The 22818-nt window shown below is 38.3% G+C and overlaps 1 protein-coding gene and 8 non-coding genes across 10 annotated transcripts; 4 read left to right on the top strand and 5 right to left on the bottom strand.

Annotated features, from left to right (window-relative positions):
* Positions 1-11: 11 nt before the first annotated feature.
* Positions 12-132, bottom strand: LOC131778367 (U5 spliceosomal RNA). Its single transcript, XR_009339685.2, has one exon. It is a non-coding gene; the product is annotated as a U5 spliceosomal RNA (small nuclear RNA).
* A 1053-nt stretch (positions 133-1185) lies between these two features.
* On the top strand, positions 1186-1308 carry LOC131778375 (U5 spliceosomal RNA). The gene has a single exon (XR_009339693.2). It is a non-coding gene; the product is annotated as a U5 spliceosomal RNA (small nuclear RNA).
* Positions 1309-1863: 555 nt separating this feature from the next.
* LOC131778368 (U5 spliceosomal RNA) lies at positions 1864-1985 on the top strand. The gene has a single exon (XR_009339686.2). It is a non-coding gene; the product is annotated as a U5 spliceosomal RNA (small nuclear RNA).
* Positions 1986-2457: 472 nt separating this feature from the next.
* On the top strand, positions 2458-2580 carry LOC131778383 (U5 spliceosomal RNA). Its single transcript, XR_009339700.2, has one exon. It is a non-coding gene; the product is annotated as a U5 spliceosomal RNA (small nuclear RNA).
* A 479-nt stretch (positions 2581-3059) lies between these two features.
* On the top strand, positions 3060-3180 carry LOC131778378 (U5 spliceosomal RNA). Its single transcript, XR_009339695.2, has one exon. It is a non-coding gene; the product is annotated as a U5 spliceosomal RNA (small nuclear RNA).
* Positions 3181-4248: 1068 nt separating this feature from the next.
* Positions 4249-4369, bottom strand: LOC131778370 (U5 spliceosomal RNA). Its single transcript, XR_009339688.2, has one exon. It is a non-coding gene; the product is annotated as a U5 spliceosomal RNA (small nuclear RNA).
* A 1319-nt stretch (positions 4370-5688) lies between these two features.
* LOC131778369 (U5 spliceosomal RNA) lies at positions 5689-5807 on the bottom strand. The gene has a single exon (XR_009339687.1). It is a non-coding gene; the product is annotated as a U5 spliceosomal RNA (small nuclear RNA).
* Positions 5808-6307: 500 nt separating this feature from the next.
* Positions 6308-6427, bottom strand: LOC131778381 (U5 spliceosomal RNA). The gene has a single exon (XR_009339698.2). It is a non-coding gene; the product is annotated as a U5 spliceosomal RNA (small nuclear RNA).
* Positions 6428-7601: 1174 nt separating this feature from the next.
* LOC131778353 (FERM domain-containing protein 4A) lies at positions 7602-22777 on the bottom strand. 2 transcript variants are annotated; one of them, XM_059094771.2, is made up of 20 exons: positions 22474-22777; positions 22267-22361; positions 18803-18895; positions 18115-18199; positions 17181-17260; positions 16961-17044; positions 16317-16382; positions 15990-16047; positions 15388-15474; positions 14761-14837; positions 14115-14141; positions 13666-13807; positions 12835-12979; positions 12231-12364; positions 11621-11746; positions 11129-11194; positions 10937-11014; positions 10530-10596; positions 10112-10138; positions 7602-9884 (listed from the first exon to the last, which is right to left on the bottom strand). In XM_059094771.2, the coding sequence occupies exons 1-20, from the start codon at positions 22546-22548 to the stop codon at positions 8902-8904; spliced, it is 2595 nt and encodes an 864-aa protein (XP_058950754.2). In that variant the 5' UTR covers positions 22549-22777; the 3' UTR covers positions 7602-8901. The 2 variants fall into 2 exon arrangements, with proteins under 2 accessions (XP_058950754.2, XP_058950755.2); XM_059094772.2 differs by lacking the exon at positions 14115-14141.
* Between the last annotated feature and the right edge of the window lie 41 nt (positions 22778-22818).

Raw genomic sequence — 22818 nt, 5'->3', positions numbered from 1 at the left:
CTTCATTTAGGGGCCCCGCCTCAAGACAGGGCAACAAAAAATTGAGTTACAGACTCATTCGACTGTTCTCCTCCACGGAAATCTTTAGTAAAAGGCGAAAGATTTGTGCGTTATGAAGGAAAACCAGAGTTAATTCTCAATGAGTGAATCAAGCGGTATATCGAAGATGACTCGCTAACGCAAGTGGGGTTTGCATTTATCATTTACGCGCCTGCGCACTAAATTACAAGATCTATAAAAAATTATACGAAGCACAAAATTTTCATACAACCACAGGCCCTGTCTAGCGATGAATAACTATTTCTAGGAAAACTATGGTAGCGATCCCGTTTAAAGTAATGTTTGTAGACACTTGTTTCCTCTCTTCTCAGATCTGTCTCACTAATGGAGTTCCACCAAAGGACAGGCGACGCAATAAAAGCTTAAAGATCCCATCAACTTGCACTTCTCCACTTAAAAGAAAAACAGAGAGGTTTCTGTCATATTGATCTTCGCGTAAATTACCTGCATATTGTTTGGTATCAGATCATAGGCGCTGAGTCCGCCAGTTTGTCATACTAAGAATGCAATCCATTGTTTCCGGTCAAGTATAAAGGAAATGAACCGTACAAAGAACTGATAGAAGCCATATAAAAGAGGAATATTAGTATTTGTCGTTATGGCGGACAGGTTCGTCTGTCGCGGCTCGTTAAATACGACAATTCGAACACTTCTCGAAGGAGCTATCAAGTTTCTGGATTGGGACCGTGTTACTCGCTGGGTGTCATACATTTTTAACTCTGTGGACGCATTTATTATGCATACAATTCTTTTACTTTATACTCACTTTTCGCTAAACAAGGCATTTGCAGAACTTTATTTGCTAGATTAATCAACCGAGACGTGTAATGTTTGCTGCAGTCAGCTTTGTCTGAACCCCGCTTTTTTTTCGTCCACTTGCTTTTCACAGACCAGAATTTAAGTTATACCATACCAAAATAACCACAAATCAAAGCACATTATATCTGGAACAAGAGAAAAACTCTAAACCAGGGTAACCAAGATTTTACCGGAGGCTTTCGACTTCTCCAGGGCGCTGACGTGCATGCGCACTCCATAAATTGTTATGGTCTTCTTTGGGACCGGTGTCCCATATGCCTTTGTGCGTTGTTTTCAATCTAGTGCTAGAATTCTCCATCTTAAAGTTCACTCTGGTTCTCCTTCAATATGCGTACTAATCTTTCGCCTTTTACTAAAGATTACCGTGGAGGAGAATAACTTAATGAGTCTAACAAGTAATTTTTCGCCGCCCTGCCTTTCGGCGGGGCTATAAACATGAAAAATAATATGAAATGATACGATAAGGCAAAACAAATGGCAGTTTTAGGAAAGTGTTTTCCTTTGTTACAGGGAAGCAGTTCAACGCCCCACTATTTTTCATGGCTTGATGAGCATGTTGTAAGACGTACAGGCGACTTGCTTTAAATCGAATTTTGCCAAGCTGACTGGTACATTCGTTTTTCCACTGAAGATTTCCGTCGAGAGGAGAAAAGAAATGAGTACTTTAGAATATCAATTCGTCACCCCGCATGTTCTTGGGCCTTCATATCATTAATAATATTAAGCTGAAAAGAAATGAAGCAAGTCTCTGTAAACGTTACTTCAGCCTTGTTCGTTCTAATTGTTTTCCTGGGACTGAACATTATCAATTGTCGGACACCGCCTGTGTTTGTACACCAATTTTTACGATATTTCTTATAACTTCAAGCTTTCACATATCTTAGAACTTAGAACTTGGTGCGCAGGCGCACAGAGGATAAATGTAAACCCCACTTGCGAGAGCGAGTCATCTTCAACAGACCTCTATTACGTACAATTTGTTAGTCACTCTGGTTTTCCTTCATCACGCATAAATCTTTCGCCTTTTACTAAAGATTTCCGTGGAGGAGAACAGTTGAATGAGTCTGTAGACCAATTTTTTTGTCGCCCTGCCTTACGGCGGGGCCATCCAAAGAAGCGGAACAAATGTAAACAGAGTTTAGGAAAATTCATAAGGGTCGTGAATGAGTCTAAGACCAATTTTTCGTCGCCCTGTCTTTCGGCAGGGTCATTACGAGAAGTAAAACAAGTTTAAATGAAATTTAAGATAATCTCTCAGAGTCTTATGAGTGACCACCAGCAGTTGTGAGACCAATGAGCTCTTTCTGACGGCGCTCATAGGAGTTAAGATCTGCATCAGTACGTTGCATCCCTAGTTCACCTTTCGTTCTGGGTGTTAGCTGAACTCAATACCATTCTCTTTAAGTTGTTTTGGAAAGGGAAAAGGGACCTCGTATCCAGGGCAGAGCTTGTCCATCCGAAAGAGGTCTGGGGGGTTTGGGGTGGCAAGCCCCCCGTTTTGTGCGCCACAAAACGGAAGCCTTGCATGTTCAGCGTGCGTTGCTATCAATCTAGTGCTAGAATTTTCCATCTTCACGTTCGCTCTGGTTCTCCTTCAAAATGCATACTAATCTTTTGCCTTCTACAAAAGATTACCGTGGAGGAGAGTAACTGAATGAGTCTAAGAACTAATTTTTCGCTGCCCTGCCTTTCGGCGGGGCTACTAACTTGAAACAGCAGTTTCAGGAAGGAATTTTTCCTCGTTACAGCGAAGCAGTTAAACGCTCTACCATTTGATATGCATATTGTAAGACGTACGACTACGTTCCAATTGCTGTAGCTCGAATATGTTACGCTAACTGGTACTTTCGATTTTCAATAAAAGATTTCCGTCGAGAGGAGGAAATAAATGAGTACTTTAGACTATCAATTCGTCACCCTACATGTCGTAAGGGGCTCCATTTCATAAATGAAATAATTTTAGAAGAAAGGGACCACGTGTCTATAAACATTACTTCAGTCTTGTTCGCTCTCATCGTTTTTCTGGAAACATTATCTATTGCAAGACACCGCCTGACGGTGTTTCTTTTAACTCCAAGGCTCTCACATATCTTGTTGCGCACGCGCATTAAGGATAAATATAAACCCCACTTGCGTGAGCGAGTCATCCTCGACATACTGCTTTTACATCTCTCTTACAATCACTCTGGTTTTCCTTCATAACGCACAAATCTTTCGCCTTTTACTAAAGATTTCCGTGGAGGGGAACAGTTGTATGAGTCTATAGACCAATTTTTCATCGCCCTGCTTAGCGGCGGGGCCCCTTAGTGAAATGGATAAAGTTTTCATGGAACTAGATCTCAATTCGTGATCAACCACTAGCTTTAGGGAGCTAACATCTGCAGCTAGCTCAGTCACTTGCAAAATTTTTAGAGGAGAAAAAAAGCAAAGTCGAGAAGACTTAAACCTGCGGAGAGAGGGGAGGTTTATTTCTTTTTCCTTCATTCCATGGCGTAAATCTCTTCAATGTGTGCAATGTAGGGAACATTATACCTACCATGTTCCCAATTGAAATGAACGTACTGCAATGATATTTAAATGAACAACAATAACCTGATGTCTGAGAAATAACAATAGGGATGAATTTATTTTCAGGCGTCTTGCGTCTTAAAGACAATTCAGCGCGTGGGAGGGCTTTGCGGACTCGGTGCCTCTGATTTCATACCAAACGGCGAGGCGGCATTCGGCGCAAAGATCGATCTAGAGCCGGCGACACACTTGGCGATTTTTTACGCCAGGTGTGTCCGGTGCGGCGATTGGGGTTTTCGCCGATCTGCCACGTCTTGTTTCAGTCTTGTGGACTTCTAGGATGTTTGTTTAGAGTCTGAAGGATGCAAGAAGCCACATGCACTAGTGAAGGAATTTTAGCCATCGAGAGATTGGTCTCTCATTCCTGCCTGAAGATGATCTTGCACAATAATGGAGTCTACTTTTTTCGTCTCTACAAATTTCGCATCTGATTGAGCTTGCTACAGATTTTGACTCCCGCAAGCGACGTCAGAGCGGGTTCGACGATCCTTCAACCGCCGTTGGTCACTGATGAATTTATTTATTTTGTTCTTTCGTTAGCCCAAGTGGTTTCTTGCATCCTTCGTGATTTCAAGTTCGACCAGCACGCTTCTAGTCCACAGGCTTGAAGGTTGTCCTATGATAATCCTTTTCCCCAACTGTTTGGCATCAGATCAGAGGCGCCGAATCCGCTTAGTGCTCCCGCGCTGAAATTTTTTGATAGTAAGTAATGCCCTCGTCTGATCCCTATAAAGCTTAAGAAGAAATATTGTGCATGGCTATCACGAGTTTCTATCAAAATCTAATTTCACTTCTCATGATGGCCCCGCCTCAAGGCAGGGCAACAAAAAATTAGTTTACAGACTCATTCGACTGTTCTCCTCCACGGAAATCTTTAGTAAAAGGCGAAAGATTTGTGCGTGATGAAGGAAAACCAGAGCAATTTCCTAGTTTGTTAACCCAGCGCTATGTCGAAGATGACTCGCTAACGCAAGTGGGGTTTGCATTTATCATTTACGTGCCTGCGCACTAAATTACAATATCTATAAAAAATTATGCGAAGCACAAAATTTTCATACAACCACAGGTCGTGTCTGGCGATGAATAACGTTTTCTAGGAAAACTATGGGAGCGATCTCGTTTAAAGTAATGTTTGTAGAGGCTTGTTTCTTCTCTTCTCAGCTCTATCTTACTTATGGAGTTCCACCAAAGGACAGGCGACGCAACAAAAGCTTAGAGCTCTCATTAACTTGCTCTTCTCCACTGAAAACCTAAAAAAATTTATTGATGCACCAGTCAAAACCATCTCATAGTTGGAAATTATAGTTCCTGCGACATAAGTATGCACCTTAAGTGAAGTTGGTGTGATTTAGGCTAAAGTTACTGGTAAGGTGGCCAAAGAGGGGGAAATTGTCCTTGCAGACGAGAAACGGTATGATGGATTATTGTGCAAGATGGCCTTTGGCCAGAGTATAGAGACTTCCTTCGCTAAGGTGGTTTCTTGCATCATTCGGGCTTTCACGTTGGAACGGCGTGCTCGACGTCCATTAGGTTCAAAAAACGACTTAAAAGAAAGTCAGAGGTTTCTGTCAAAATGATCTTTGCGTCAATTACCGGCATATTGTTTGGTGTCAGATTAAAGGCACCGAGTCTGCCAGGTGCTCCTGCGCGCCTAAATTTTGTAAAATAATCAATTTTCCTTCCGATACAAACCAGCATAAGATCCCTTAGGGAGAAAAACTTAAGATATCCCAAGGGAGTAACAATAAACTCATCCCGTTCTTTATTTCCTAGAGATCAGATGGTTCGATATCGTTGTTCGCTTGGATGCCTTATGTGCTCTTTGTAGAGAAGAGTCATACCATGGTTTGAGCAAATTTTGCATGTGTGCACCAGATTTAAATTTCCGTTAGCGCCATCAAAGAGGGTTTTTTGGGCATTTAGTTGTTTGTGTTGACTATTGAGTTTATTACAAATATGCACCGTTTTCACATCTTCCACTTCACTCAGGTGGCCCCACCACAAGAAAGAACGACGAAAAATTTGGTATATAGACTCATTCAACTGATTTATGCATTTGCGCATCAAAATCTGCTATTTTCGCCTCTGCAAATTTCGCAAGTGACTTAGCCTGACGAAGATCTTCACTTCTGCGAGCGTCGTCAGAGAGAGTTCATCGGTCTCTCAACTGCCGGTGGTCACTCATAAGACCCTTATGAATTATCCTTAACTCTGTTTACATTTGTTCCGCTTCTTTGGATGGCCCCGCCGTAAGGCAGGGCGAAAAAAATTGGTCTATAGACTCATTCAACTGTTCTCCTCCACGGAAATCTTTAGTAAAAGGCGAAAGATTTATGCGTGATGAAGGAAAACCAGAGTGAAATTTGAGTGGTAAGTAACAGCGGTATGTCGTGGATGACTCGCTTATGCAAGTGGGGTTGATTTTTATCATTATTGCGGTTGCGCACTAAAGTGAAAGTGAAAGCCTTGAAGTTGTATGAGACACAAAGTTTAAGTATAAGCACGGGTGGTGTCTGGCAATAGATAAAATTTTTTCAAGAAAACGATGGCAACGACCCCGAAAAAAAATTTCAGGAACTTGAGTCCTTTCTCACTTTTGGAGCCTTATCAACATGCAGGGCGATCATAAATAGTGTGAAGGACTCATTCATTTGCTCTGCTCCACAGATGGTTATAGTGAATCATGTCAATTTAACATGATTCGAGCTATGTAAGTTGAACCTCTCTGTACGTATTACAGCATGCTTTTCAAGTAATGACTAATAGTGAGGCGTTGAACTGTACGCTTCTTAGTAAAACGTAACAAGGATAATACTGCTGTAAACGGTTGTTTGCTTAGGCTAATTTATTTATGTTCTAGTACATTTTTCAATTTAACGACGAAAAATTGGTTGTAAGACTCCTTCAGTTGTTCCCCTCCACGGTAATCTTTAGTAAAAGGCGAAAGATTAATGCGTAATTTGAAGGAGAATCCAGAGCGAACGATGAGGATGAAGAACGTCAACATTATTTTAAACGCAACGCTTAAAGACATGTGGCACGCGGCTCCTTAAGAATATCATGACTCGTAATTAATTGAGTGCGCATGCACATCAACTCGCTAAAAACTCGAGGCTTAATTTGCTTTCGTGAAGTTTTGCTGACACTCATTAATGTTGTGCAAGAGTAGTAGCTTTACGGTTCACTTTTTATGCGAGAAGGAACGAAAAGCACCATTCAAATCTCTGTTAAACCGAACCATCTCCAGGAACTTTTAGTGCATAAAGTAAATGACAGGGTTTAAATGCAATACCGCGTTACCGACGTATTGAAATACCGTGAGCGGCCCCCAATAAGAAACTTGGAATGCCTACTTCTATGTTATACTTTTAGATTTCTGTGTATTTTTTTATATTTGGCAGTAAATTTGGTTCACACCAAATAAGGGTCACGTTTTGACCACAAGACGACACCTCGGAGTGTCATTCATAACAGACCCCCTGAAGATAAAAACAGCAGAATGTTTTATGAAGTTGAGGTTATATTCTTCTGGAAACATATATGATGCGAGGACAACTTGACTCTTCTGAAAGAACAGAAGAAGGGAAACCAGGTTATTTGACACAGGTTAAGTCAAGCAACATGGCACCATATCAAACAAGACAAGACCAGGTCATAATGTGGCCTTTGCAGCACTACCACATGTACGCTAGGCAAACCTATTTCTCATTTTTTCTTTCACTGTCACACGCATTTCTTTTCAGTAAGCGTCCTATTTCCCTCGACAAACGATGGAAGATGCGAAATCTAAAAGTAATCTTTACAAACCATAATCCATAATCCAGAAAACATATTCCTTAGTGTCCCTCGTAACGTCTTTTTGAAAGTATGGTGGATCCTTCCCAAAACATACATGAATTCGTAAGATATGGATATGTTTTAGTCCTAGCCACAGGTTCCACTCCCATAAGCCTCGCATTCCCAAGCAAAGAAGGACGTAATAAAGACAAAAAGACTGAGAAAAATTTCGACGAACTAACATCCCTCGCGATAAGCCTGCAATAGGTAATTATGCCACCCTCGTCCCTAGGAAGGCACACCGGCTCGTTTCTTTACATGGTGTCATGATGAGAGGTCCCGGCAAAAAAGTCCACTTCAAATTATCGACAAAGAGATCTTTATAATTTTGCTATTTATTGAAACATTCCTGTGAATATAATAAAACTGGTATATTCTGTGATTTAAAAAATGCTATTAGTTAAAATGATAAGTATTTTCATTCAGTATTTACATGTTCTCTTACGAATAACTTTTCTTTTCTTTAATCCATACTTTACAGCGCTCACGAAATTCAATTTAGTAACCCAATCTATAACGTGGAATATTTCGCGAATTGCTTCAAATAAATATCCAGAAGCGACCTAGAAAGCAGGTCGTTATCCCATAGGGATGTGAAGGACTAGTAAATAAAGACGTAATTCCTAGACTGATAATTTCAATTAAATGTCACTGATGCATGACGGGAGAAAATTAACCATTCAGTGGTGGTGGAGAACATATTTGGGCCAATAACAACGGAGAAAAAAAACAAGTTAAGAAAGCGTGGGATATGAGCGTGACCGGTTTGTAATAGTGCCACGAGTGTTTTACACCAATCAAAGCATGTAAAAGCAACCCATAGAAATTCCTTTTAACCTCGACACTCAGTTGTGTCTGTGTGTATGAACGTTCATTTCCCACTCTCAATCCAGTCTAAGGCCAGGTTGGTTGAGTGCACGTTGAAGTAAAAAAAAAAAATATATATATAAAATTCTAGTCTAAGGTTTGGCTAAAAATAGTCTAAACTGAGAAGTTTAGATAACGATAACATGATTAACGCAATGAGATGTTCCCGTCTGGTACCCAGGCTTTCATTCCACTTTGCGTTTTGAAAAACAAAATAATTGACCAAATGAAATAACCCGTCTCAGTAATACTACTTACAAAGAATATACATGTATAAAAAATCATTACGATCTTTTAGTCCAAAAGAAAAAATTACAAATTTCACCTTTCAGAGTATTTTCGAACGATTTTGTCCGTTTACGATAGGAAAAAATTCGCCCCCCCTCCCCTGCTTTTCTACCGAGACTTGTTATTTTGTGGAATAATAACCACGTTAAAAATTAATCAAATAGCCATGTTAAAGAAAAACATTTGAGAAGGGTACCATCAAAAATAGACCTAGGTTGCATTTTTGTCAATTTGTACTAAATACTATCACCTATCGAACACAAACTGTGTAAAATGAATTAAAGTTTCCTTCATGTGCAATCTCCTTGACAGCAGTTCTCTGAACTGTTATCACCCGTCAGATAACAGTAACCTGGTGTCCAATATATTTACTGATGCTCCATTTCATCAGCTTCACTCTCTATCCAGTGTGAAGTTTGGAGAAATCGGCGATGGAGAATCGATTACTTTTTGTTCTTGATCTTACACTAATGTAGCTTCCGAGTCGTCATTCGCTCTCCATTCAAGTAGGTCTTCCTCGTATATGGACAACTCTGAGAGTTGATTTTTCCGATGGTAACCTGGACTTATCAGATAAGGTATCGTCGACATATTAACCTGGGATCTAGCTGTCCTCAAATTCATATTTGACAACGACGGCGGAGGTAGATCAATTTTCGACATAGATGTAGAGATATACCCTTTGCTGGCGAGATTGGGAGACAACCGTGAAGTGTGATTCACAGAATAACTTCCAGCAGTACCTGAATTACTTATTATTCCCAATTCACTGGTGTTCAAATACTTAACGGTAGGAATTTTCAAGTTCGATGGGCGAGCGCTAAACGAAAATGATCGATAATTGCGCACAGGACTAAACGGAGAGGAACTCCCCTCGTGGTCGCTGTTGAGACTTTCTGAACTCTGTTCCGCGGAACGATTCACAAACATCCGGGGACTTGGTCCTCGAACGTGATTCCCGTCCAGACTCTCGCAAGAATTCCCAATTCTCCGCTGGTGCCAGTAAGGCTCAATGTTATCTCCGTTGTCTTCCGAGTTCGCGTACGAACTCACCGACGATGGCTTCGTGGAAGAGTCGCTTCTAGTGTCACTATCCGAATATTGAAACGCCGGCACAGAACGGTTGTTTTCCCCCCGGGGAGATAACCTTCCCGCACGGGGACCGTTAGCTAGTGGACTATATTGTCGTCTTGTCTCCGAGGACCCATGATAAGACCTTGCGGTGGGGCTCGGGGGTGTTTTTCTATACGGCGATATCACTGGGGAGGGAGGTCCGCTGTAGGACCCCCTATCGACCGAGTCTCTATCATGAAAACTTTCCGAACTGACTGTACTTCCCTTTCTTCCAACACTAAGGTTAACACTTGTTCGGTAGCGGTGAGAACTAAGCCGTTCTGTTTGGGAGTAGCTGGGACCGTTGGCCGTCGAATTTGCGCGATATAAACCTGTTGGAAAAAAAAGGAATATGATCAAAGAGAAAACTTGGAAAGTACATAAATTGAAGAAAGCAGGGTCCGACGAAAGATTTCCGACTTCGATGGGGTTTTCAACCTGTGCCTCCCCTACGCTCTGACGAATGGCAAACGTTCGAAACGTTATCAACTCAGCTAATAAAACCAAATTTTGTTTTCAATACAGAAAATCAGCTTCAGAAGTCACTGCTATGCCTCACCTTCTCCGGTCCTGTTATCTCCTTCATCTACGAAATAAAAATGTGGACTTGGTTAGGCGAGAATCTGAATCACTCATTTAGCAATAACTATATCTACCACGAAAACACCTAAAACCATTCGCCAACTCAAGTGACGTTACACCCAAGGTACATGACACAACACTAGTATCGTTATATGCAACACAACTTGGCCTATGCAACATAACAGCTTTGTGAATGTAAGGAAAGGCAGAAAGATCTTAGCAAAGCCGCCCGTGTGCGAGTCAAAGCAGACCTCACCAACAATTAAGCCTTTCTGAATATTCTACAGGCACGATGCGCGAATGACAGAAACGAATGCTTGTGTCACGTACGGTTTATGTTGCAAGAAAAAGAAACTAACCTTATTAGGAACAAGCTAAATTATGATGGCCATTACCGTGGTTGATGTCCACAGCCGATCGACTCCTCTTCAGTGTTTCAAGATTACTTTCCATGTCTTTGAGCTGCAATAACACAAAAAGAGTTTAGTTATTTGATTTAAGAACAAATGGGAAAGATTATGGCGCAATAAATGGACAAACCAAGACACATGGGCGTTTTAAACGCCTGCTCCCCTTGCGGGAAACCAACAAGTGGTTCTTCGTGTGTAAAAGCGAATTCAATCGCGTGACTGAAGGCCTTATTTGTTTAATGGAATAAAAGAAATTCGCGTTCCAGAGTAATTGGTCTTTTGGGTGAGCAGATGTGGCCGCTAGTACCGTTAGTAAGACGCGACAGGAATCGGCGAGAGAAAGAAGAAGAAAAAAGAACACAAAAAGGGATTCACGCATCCATTGTTCTCACCCTCCTCAATGACTTTTGATACGTTAACTTCCTTGTTTTCCTTACGTTCTTGTTTACGCTGCGGTCTTCGGCGAGTTTCTAGAATCGTGCCGGAAAACGTGAAGCAAGGGTAAGCACAGTACAATATCAAAATTACTAAATCACCCCAAAATAGAAGGAGGAATATCAGAACATTCAGGATTCCCTCCATACCTGTGCGGCGGTTGTTATCTGTGACTGAATTTCAATCTCTCTCGCCATAGACTTGATTTCCTCGTCCTGGTCAGGGAAAAACAATTATAGAATACTAAGAATCAGAAGACAAAACAGTCAGAGTTCTACGTAGGAACTGCAATCGGGGAAAGTTGGGAGTGACGAAACAAAGTTGAAGGATAAGCTTAACAGCCCTAAGTTCTATGTGGGAAATGTACTCGGAGAAAGTTGGGAGTGACGAAACAAAGTTGGTTGATAGCGTAACAGCATTAAGGAATGTCTCGCAATTGAATTGCAAGTACATGTAGTTTGCATCTTTAAAAACATTCTATCATTTCATTATAATTAAAGGGAGATCAGTAGCTCTGGCACCTATTTTGTTCTTGATAAAAATCAATAATCAATGAGATTTTCACCTTTGTAGGCAGTGGATTACAGTCATAAAACTCTTTCCGATAGAACATCTCACAACATATAAAAAAAAAAAATTACCTCGTCCTTTTCTCCGCTAATGATAAACTCGGAAAATTCAAAGGCAGTTCCTACTCTCCGTCTGATTGGTGGAAGGGGGCTCCCTGGTGTATAGGGCGTCTCCGGGGGGTACTCTCCGATTAATTCCTGAAAGAGGTTGTCGGACAATAACTATCAACACGTCAGGGGTATGTAAAATTTGCTTTACAACGTTATAACCTCTGGCATCTGATCACCATTTCTCTTCTCTATCTGCCATACATATCTTCATAGCTTACCGAAAGTAACCCTGGTGTGCGATGGTTTTGCTTTAGTTTGCCTTAAGATTGGTCCAGAAAACTCACGCCATCCTTTCATCCAATCAGATTCTAATCTGAAACTAACCGCACCTTGGTCTCCCGAGTTTTCCCGCGCTTTGCCTGTTTTACATCCACGTTCTCATTGGCCGCTGGTAGTATTTTCCTTTCCTCTCATTTGCCGTCGTGATTATGTTGGTTTTGGTTTTATGATAATCAATTGTAATAAGGTCTACCACAAGAAAATCCTTTAACTGATGACCAATTCTCACAACATGGTTGCGATGTTATGTATGGAAATTGTGAGGAGAAGTTGTATGTTTATCACTTCCTACCGCTTCTTGCACACACAAGGCTTTTAGTTCTTCCGTCCTTTCTTTTAGTTTCTCCAAGAGAGCCTCTTTCCTCGCTGTCAGAGCTGTTAACATCTCGCGCTCAGCGGCTTTGGAAAGCGACGATACATTCTCCCCTGTGAAAATCAGAGAACGCTAAGCACAAATCCAATGGATTGACATATTCAGCACCAAAGCAAAGCTCTTTGCTTCGCAAAACCACTAGGTACCTAATGGGATTTATCTGAAAAAATTTAAGGCGCCCAGCTCTCAGGAAAGGAAAAAAAAAATTCAAGGTGCCCAGCCCTTAAGAGTGTCAGAAAAGCAGAGATAGAGAGTCGTCCTGAGGCAAATGGCCTTAGCTCCTATACTAGAGCACAGCATTAGACCCATTAGAACAACACGAACAGTTACTTAATACCCCCTTGTTGCCGGAATTGTATCTGAATAACATCTCAAAGTTTCAGTTCTTTTCCATCCCCACCCCTTCCCCCCCCCCCCCCCAAAAAAAAAAGAGGATATGATTAGAGTGTTATCTTGCAGCCGAAGATCCCTCACTAAAACGACCCAATTCACTTACTACGAGGGGAGTTAGGTTAATACTCACCTCCATTCACAATAAGACTTGACACACTGCGTGACTGGTCACTCTTCGTGCTCATACTGTCTGACGTGGAAGAAGGCAAAGAACCCGTTGACTGCGATAACTCACGCGCCATATCTCGAAGAGTTCTCTTCAATGTTATTTTGCCCTGCAAATTTCAAACAATTGCATGAGCATTCCAATAAGCATTCCCTTATTTATTAATGGTTAATATAAACGGGTTAAGGTTTTCTAATTGCTTAAAATTTTCAGTTTCGAAAGCACCCGGGACTTCAATGGTTTTTCTTCACTGCGCTCTGTGATTGGTCCCGATAAGTCGCGCCACCTCCTCAACCAATCAGATGTAAAACCCAAAGCCAATTGCGACTTGGACGCGCACGTTTTCCCGCGCTTCGATCAGTTTGCTTGCTTTCAAGCTTGGAGTTTTCATTGGCTCCTTGAGATCTGATTGGCCACTACGTTTGATTGGAATCGGAACGCGTTCTATGTAGCAGCTAAGGCTAACCAATCAGAAACCAGAAGACACATCATCTTCACGCACTCTTCGATCTGGCTGTGTAAATTGGTTTTAACCCTTAGATCCCTTAGGGTGACCAGCATCTTATTTCTCCTTACAGTATCACCCTGAATCACACATTAAGGTTTATGAGAATAAAGGAAATGATCACCAACTTAAGAAGCTCGTCATTGTTAAACAGACTCTCCTTATCACTACCTTAGGAATTGTGTAGAGAGCAAGGAAAGTGTCGAGGAAAACTTGAAGAAATGCTTGCGGTTGGCCTGCCATTCATTAGAATTCCTTCATTCAACAAACTCCATCAAATAAGTACTAACCTCGACTTGCTTCTTATCCAGGTAAAACTGGTGTTGACTGATCGCCATGGACCACATTGTCTTAGCTAATGCACCTGTACTTGAAAACCAGGCATGAACCATCATGTTTCCAGCGCCATGTTTGCGGCCGATTGTGTTAACCCTACACACAAACGTATAAATACACAAAGAAATAAATATATACTAAACGAATTAAAGAACATCACGGCAAAATAATAGTATTGATCTACTAACAGTTATTATATTATTTTTATATCAATTAATATACATAACTTATCACATGTTTTACTGTCACTTCTTAGCTGATTTTTAATTTATACACGTACGTGGTTTAATTTTTCCTTATCTACTTTACCCACATTAAAGTTACATTTTACTTTAAGACTGTGCATGCATTTAAGTGAAGAGGAAATTTATTTTCACGAGGGGGTTATATTGATTCAACATACCTAGTTTTACTGTCCTTAAATTCATATCTGGAAGGTGGAAAGTTCAAAAACTCCATGAGAGGACTTATTTTCTGATACAGTACCAAAATACCAGCTTTTTCAACTGTTGGTGGGTCACTAATTAAGATGGTCTTTTTTTTTTCTCATTTGGTGGTTTAGTTTTAAAAATTTGACACTCTATCAGGTGATGATCTTTAGATCATCACCTGACCACTAGAGCATAGTTTTTATTGTGTAAGAGGATATGGCATATTCAACAGTTCTGAGATTCACCGTTTCACAAAGACAAGAATGAAAGACTCATGATATATCTGGAGAAATTTCTGTTCAGAGTATCATCATGCAAATAGAACAGGGAATTCATTATTGAACAAGAATATTAACTAGCAACTTTGTTAAATGTGCAACAAAAATATGTAGTGCTTAAATCATATGCATTGAGAAAGTCAAAAGATTAAATTAAAAATAAAAAATCTTCAAGGAAAATACAATCACTTGAAAATGTATCCAAAGCAACAAAACTAATTCAAAAATTATTGGCTAAACCTGAGTTATATAAATCGTGCTTTGAACAATGGTGTCCTTCCTTCATAACTTCATAGCAATAGTTTCCTGAAGATGGAATTTTTCACCTTATGAAACTTACCTGTAGGAATCTCTGATCTCAATGGAGAACTTTCTATCTCTGAAGTAAATGTTTTCTATCTGAACCCACATAAAAATCTGAAAATGAAAAGATTGGGTTAAAACGCAATTTTATGAGTTGCGCAACAAAAACCATGTATCACTCTTTAAATGCCGGACCGAAAGATTTAAAAAATCTTTCTTTCCAACAATGGCGTCTAACGCCCAGTTCTTGTAGTCAAGCAAACCTAAGCGTTTTTCATTGGTATATAACTACTGACTCTTGTAATTCCCAGTCCCCTTAGACTCTTAATTTTAAAGTCAAATGTAAGATTTTCGTATTTTTTAAATATTTAAAGTATACTTGTAAATTCACATGTATTTCACCACTGGGGTGCTATTTTTGAATACTTTTAATAAACCCTTCTATTAGAAAACAAACTTTGATATTTAAAGCCAGGACATTCAAAAGAGGAAAATTTCATTCTCCAAGAGCAACACACTTTCAAACCCAATAACTCATTCTGAAAGATATTGCTTGCAAATTGCACTCTTGCCTAAAGTTCTTGAAAGATGGAAGGGCCATTTGAAATTGGTGCAAATGGTACACTGTGGTACAAAAGTAAGCATTTATTAAGATATGCTTTACCTTTCTTGGCTTAATTTTATCTCCATGGTCATAAAGACCAATTCCTTTAGGACTGAGTCCTAACCACCAAGGGATGTTGCTCTTGTCCTGCAAATAGAAAAAAAAGCATACTTAATAAATAGTTTTACAGAATATTGGTTAATACAATGCCTTTGTCAAATGGCTGTTTTCACCAAAGAAGACAAAACATATTCATCATGAGGAAATGGGAGTAGGTAGGAAACCATTTCTGAAAAAACTTTTCTACCCACATTGGATGCAGTTATTATTGTATTTGACACATGAAAGAGAATAAAAACATTTGAATGGCAAGTAATACCAAGAAAACTGTAGGTACTGTAGGATAGATAACCTTTGAAATCTTTCAAATATTTCTCAGATGAAAATACAAGTATATTGTCAAAAAATGTTTGATAATGAGATTTTGTAAAACATTAGGATAATAAATAAAACAATGACATGATGTTTTGACTATGACATGTCAATGTTACCATTTGTGTTTGATAATGGCATCATGCAGTCACTGAAATGTCACATTTTAAAAGTGTTGTCTCTTTTCCAACAAATATTTCCCATAAAAATCCAACCTTCACTATACCCACCTTAACTTCATAATAATGAACACCATATGTTGGTAAGCTTTGAAAAATAACCAGATACCTGAGGGAAGGAAAAAGGAGTAAGAGTTTAAGCTGCATGTCTACAGCACTGGTTAAGGGCAGAAAGATTTGTTTCCATGATCACACATCTAATACTTAGTGTAACAATGGTTTATGAGAATTTACATGTAGCAGCAGTTCCTGTTTGTCACAAAGTCATACTTCAGTTTACTAATGTTAAAGATAAATATCACATGAACCAGTACATATGAAAAAGAACAAAAATTACTGTGTGGACCTAATAAATTTATATTGTTTATTGCAGCTTACCTCACAACAGATTCACCTCTTGTCTGCCCAGCAGATTTCTTGTAATACTCCAACACTCTATCTTCACTGAATAACACACATTGGAATTTACTTAGAGTCATCTTATTTATTCATTTGTAATAGAAAAATAATTAACATGACGCCTTTTAGTATTTGTATGGATTGAAACTCATGCACTCTTTATTGATAACCTCACATCCTAATTTTGCTATGTTAAGAATCAATTTGGCTGACACCAAGGCTTAACCCTCTAACTCCCAAGATCTTGTTAGTAATTCTCCTTACTGTCTGCCATACAGTTCTTGTGATGTTAGTTTGGAGAATTTGGTATTGGATCAACTTATAATCCATTAACTTATTATTTTTTCTTTATTCTCATTACTTGTCTTCTTGACATTGCATTGACATTGTAAGGAGAAATTCTGTCTTGGTCACTCATGGGAGTTAAAGAGTTAAGAATTCTGGACCCTTATACCCATGCCTTGAACAATGTCACAACCCTCAAGAAACAGTTTCTCATAACTTGAGGAACAACTCATACATAATTCTTACATCTTCCTAACTTTGTCAGTCTGAAACATTTTCAGCTTGTTCATGTATGTATTTGTAGCAAATGGTCAAAAGAAGTCTGTACATTAACCTACCAGAGTGTAATTGAAGGTCGCTCTTTAAGTGTTCTTGTAGGAAGAACTGGTAATTTCCTGAGATCTGCTCTTGCAGCTTCATCACTGAAGGGAGATTAATTGTAATTTAGTAAACATTTTTTTTGAGAGCAATTGCATGTTAACTTGCTCCAGCAAGGAAGAAAAAACAATTCAAGCAGAAAATTTCAAGGTAGAATTTTAAACAGCTTTTATGTCGAACCTGGTGTAGTCTCCATTTGTTGCGTGAAGAGCAAGGGCAGCTAGTTCAAAAACAGTTTCACTATCACACTGAATTGTACCCTGGAAAAAAAAAACATTGTACAGAGAAGAGGTTAGAAAAAAATTCAAATAAATATTTTTTTAGATCTGAATTTATTGTGGTATGTTACTCATGTGAAAAGGAACTACTCAAGACAAGCAGCTGCATGAGTGCTAGGTGTTTTCCCCCTTTCTGTTCTACAAAAAGACTAAGAGCACTACTGAAACAGCTTCAACTGATGATGGTCCATCAAAAATTACACCCCCAGTACTACATCATGTCTCCATAGTGTACATGAAGCAGTAGACATCAGAGAATTCTCCAGATATCACATGGAATTCTGCTGCTGAATTTTGCCGACATGAACCATTTTTGATCCTTAGGCCACCAACAGTATCAACCTTGAATTATATATACAGGTTATAAGAATAAAGGAATTGATCAACAATGTAAGAAGTTTCTGATTGTCAAATAAAATCTCCTCACAGTACTATGAGAAATATTGTAAAGAAAATATATGAATACAGATGTTAGAGTGTAATTCATTTGAAAATCTTTCTGTTACTTTACAGTATTCTTCTGAGACTAAATTTTGTTATGAAAATCCTGAGTGTTCACAACAGTTTGTGCTTTACCTATAATGAGGAAGGGTGAGTTAAGACATTGAGAGAATTAATTGCCTTGTCCAACAAAAAAAAACCATTAACCCAAAGTATACTTTTTTTTTTTATTAACTACAGCACGAGTGCTTCTTAAGTGTCACTCTTAGAAAGAGTTATTATAATTGTATCTACAATAGTGCTTATCACAAACTTTTTGACAATATAATCTAGCCCAGATCTTTAATTTTTTGTTAGTTGAATACACAATACACTGTAGACAACTTCCTACTCACCCTAAAGATAAGAATGCGTGCTTGAAGGAAAAAGAGCTCTATAGTACTTGTTTCTTTTAAAATCAAAACATTGGGGACAAAAAACCTGAATATAAAAAAAAAATATATCAATTTACATTTGCAGCACCAATAAAACAAGGAGATGATAGAGAAATGGATATTTTAAGAGAAAAATCTGAAAAACCAGGTCGTTCCAGCCAGAACTGGATAACTAAAGCTGAGAGCATTCATGAAAGTCTTGCTGTGTCTCAATGTTACTACATGATATGCTATTTCCTGTTGTATGAACAATGAAACAAAGCATGGAAAAGGACGTGTCCACCCATATCAGCCCTAAAGTGTGGCGAGCCTCAAAGGAAATTCCTCATTCAGACATATAGACATGAATGATTATCCCCTTCTGATAATATGACAGCAAAAAAAAATCTCCTTTAAATTCAAACTTTCCGGTTTTTTGGTTTAGACTCAAAACAAATTTAGTGTTCACCTTTCTCATCTTGCACTAAGGCCTATTTTTAAACCAAACAATCTCCAATCCCAAAAAGACAGATTCTACAAACGGGGCTCTTTTCATAATTATTTTGAGAAATGACATATGGCTTAGTTTATAGTACATAAATATCAACTGAAAATGAAATGAAAAAAAGATTATTTTATCATTCACACAAATGTTTAAATTTGTTCTCACCTGACACAAAACACTAAAAGAAAAGGGTCTTGATATCTTGGAAGATCATGGTCTAGAACTTTTCTGTCAAGTCTTAACCAGGTCTGGTGACTTCTGCATAGCAAAGAGGAAAGAAAGATCACTTTTTCTTGATTGTCGATACAAAACATTTAAAAAATAGTCAGAACTACAATTTAATATCTATGAAGAAAGAAGGAAAGAGAAGATTAAAACAGATTACATGTAATGACCTTGAATTTTTTTTTTATTTCCCTTAGGCCCAGTTCAGATGTTGTACTTCTATATGCCGAAAACTTAATTGCAATTATGATTGACCATAGCATGGGAAAGCACGACTCTGATACAGATGCCAGGCAAGAATATCACAAAATTCAGGATTTATTGAGGACATGTAATGATTTAATGTCATAACTTCCTGCAGAAATGCAATCCTGCCAAAATAACATATTACAATTGATTGAATGAGTCATGTTGCACAGCACACGGTCCCAACCTTAATTTCTTTATGAAACTTAATTTGAAATTTTGATTCAGATGCGGTGCTTCTGCCATGATTTTGTGGAATTTGATTTCTGGATAAAGTTTGACACGACAGAAGCATGACTCTGAACTGGGTCTAAGTCAAACTTTAATTTACTGTTAATTCTACTTTTGAAAGTATGTACATAGCAAGACTAACAATTAACTGCAAAGTAAAGAAAATTCTACTTCATGAGTGCAGTCGTGCACATCTGCAAGATTCAACAATTTAGTAAGGGGGATGGAATTCAAACTATGATATTAAGTGACACTGTGTTTATTTTCAAAATTGTTGATACATAATATGATTAACACCTTTAAGCCATGTACAAAGGACAACAAAGCATATTCTTTTAAGAGTATTATCACATATGTGTACAGCTAAAAAAAATCAACCACTAAATATGCAATAAAAAATTCTGAACACTAACTCTTGCACCTTAATTAACAAACTTGCAAGATATAATTTAAAAAAAAAAAAACCTTATAATTCCAAAATGGATTTTTATCGTTGACAATAAATATCAGTAAATAGTTTTGACATCATACAAACACTAATGCAACTAATTTTCCACTGATTAGGACTTTGCTTGAACTTAATGAGTCAATTGGTTTAATTTAATTTAATATAGACCAGAGAAAATAAATTTGTTAACTCCTTATATTTTATTACCTTATGTAAAGGCTATCAGGCCACAATTTGATTAACAATAAAACTTATCCAACCTTAAAAAACATTTTATCAATTTTTAAATGCATCAATTCCTGTCACAATACCATGAACATAAATTTTTTATCGGCAAATATCACAGTTGATGAGGCAGAATTTTAAGTTCGAGTAATACTTAGCGAACTAAACTAGGAATAGTTAGCAACGTAATTGAGCTCTTTGCCTACAAAAAAAATGTAATTTCCCTACAAATGTCAAATATATTATAAACAAAATTAGCATTCTGTCAACAGCAGAAAAAAACATTAGCATAACACAGAAAGAAATTACCACCAGATGAGTCATGACACATTTCATCTATTGACCTTTTAATGCCCATTTAATTGTAATCTCCAAGTGCCTAATGGTATTAGGTTCACACCTAAGCTGATCATACAGAAATTATACTTGGTGACCTAAAATGTGTTCCAAATCAATTTATGCAAGGAAATGCACAATGACATCAATATGCTTCAAACCATACTGAACATAATACCCTGGTTTTGCCTAGGAAATGTGATTACATGTCAGCACTATTTTGGCTATGCCTCAAACCCAGTTCAGATTTTTCAAACCACATCGTCTAATTTCAGTCAAAATACTCATGACACACCTGAATGATCAAAATTTATATTCAGGTCTTCTGTTTCCAAAGCAGAACTCAACCTGCTTGACAAAATTAAGTTGGAAACAAAAATAACCAGTTATTTGCAACATTTGTTGCAAGAATCATTGCTAAATAGGTCCATAATTGGGAAAATTAAACAGTTGAGTTGAAGCCGTCTTAGTGAATCATTTGAAATGTTTAAGGCATAAAAATTCAGTGCCTGTCTGTTTGTAAACAGTTTTATTAAACTATGCACTTCCAGTAATGTTAATTATCAGTTGCATAGATTGTTTGCGTCACAATTATATAATTTACAGCTTAGATAAATGATATCACCACACTTAACCCATCGGTCAAAAGCACGTAGTCGACAATTTAATTAGTATACTAACTTATCGACCGCCGAAAGCCGTTTTTTTTAACGGCAGAAGTTTATAAAAAAAGGAGATGCTGATATAAGAAAGGAAGAAATAAAGAAAAACGTTACATCGACGTGAAATGATCTAATTTTGGATGCCAATGTTTGATCAACGACAACGGCCCAGAAATATTGATGTGGAAGTTGCACTTTGTTGGCACATACATAGAAATTTGCGTCAATAAAAGGTTACAATCATCTCTAATCTGATTATTTATTTCCCACCAAAAGCACCCTTCCTAAGCCTGGCGACTTCCGAGGCGACAAACAAAAAGCTATTTTTACGCATTTCCTTTTAGGCGAACCATATGTCGACCAATGCAGGAAATTGCTAGGATTGTTGCATACTTCTTGAAAACCGTAAAATTCGCTACGCTTCGGGAAAATAGACACACGTTCCTCCTTGTTTGCCAATTTGAGAGCTATATCTTATCTCTAATTATAAATAAAAGAGCCGTTGTTGTTTCAGAATGCAAGATTAAAAAATACACAGAGGGCCTCAAGAGAATTTCATCAATCCATTTTAATTAGTATTAGGTAAAATGGGATGAAATGTGACTGCCATCGCAGATTGACAACGTCCAAACTGACACTAAGGAAACAAAAAAACAATACTATGGAGGGGCACGAAATAAATTTTAAGACACTGAAAAAATATTCTGCTGAAGAATGGTAAACTTCATAGAAAGACCGCTTGAGTACTCTAGCTCTGAAGCATATTATTGAAGAGGGTGATGAAGTTATTACATGCCGTAAATTAGCGCGATTAACACATCACCAGGAAAAATGCTTCCTTGATGCACAAGCAGTAAAAGTGAAAAAGAAGAGAACGCTCTAAGCGCTTTTTAGATATTTCATGTGAGAGTTGTAAGTGTTTGAGCACAATCACGTTGCATAATAATGAATACACGATAAAGTTACGAAATATCGATTAAGCTTGTAACTTAAACGTGAACACCGAAGTTTTCATCGGTAAAATAGCTAAAAATTTATTTAACTGTAAAAAAATATTATAAATGAGCACAGTGCTTGGAAATGAAAATGTGTATAAGCTGCAAGGGGATGGTTGCAGCACCGTCACTGAATCTATCAAATCGACATGACAGATGTGTGTTTACATCGTTTTGCATTAGATGTAAATGGTCTTCAGCTGTAAATAAAAAACGTTTAAACCCTTACGATCGCTATACGAATAATACAAATCAACTTACGTCTCATCGGTGTATGAAAGACCAAAATATTCCTTCTCGTGGAGGCCGACTTGCGAGGCCACCAAATCAAGTAAATCACAGGACATCAGCCGGGGCTGAATTGAGAGGTGGAGAAAAATTCACGCGATTAATATTAGCTTCACTGCGATCGATCTGCCGCATTTTATAGTTTTCGTAAAATGCCAAGCGTGTAAAACAATAACTTACCTGAACTAGAAGATCGAGACGTCGCTCATCGAGCATAATAATCTGACATTTTCGCGGCTTACGAGCATCAGTCATTCTAACGAAAGATCTCGCGGCGGCGTTTTCCCTTTCTCGAAACTATGGCTACCGCTAGATTCTAGAGTGCGACACATAGCTTCCAAACTATGCCTTTTATCGCGGCCATTCCTTAATCCTCCGATTGAAAGTGGAGCTAACTTTCAGGTGTCCCAAAATAAAGCTTTCCTTTCTTTACATGGCAGTCATGTAGATTGCCCTCCTGTGGGATTCCTGTTTTTGCGATGAATCGCTGAAGGAATGAGTGGAATCTATTGCGCATGACTATTT

Source organism: Pocillopora verrucosa, chromosome 14 (genome assembly GCF_036669915.1).
Source record: "Pocillopora verrucosa isolate sample1 chromosome 14, ASM3666991v2, whole genome shotgun sequence".
In the NCBI taxonomy this organism is placed as follows: Eukaryota; Metazoa; Cnidaria; class Anthozoa; order Scleractinia; family Pocilloporidae; genus Pocillopora; species Pocillopora verrucosa.
Note: the sequence above shows the minus strand (reverse complement) of the source record. Positions and strands in the feature narration are given on the sequence as shown.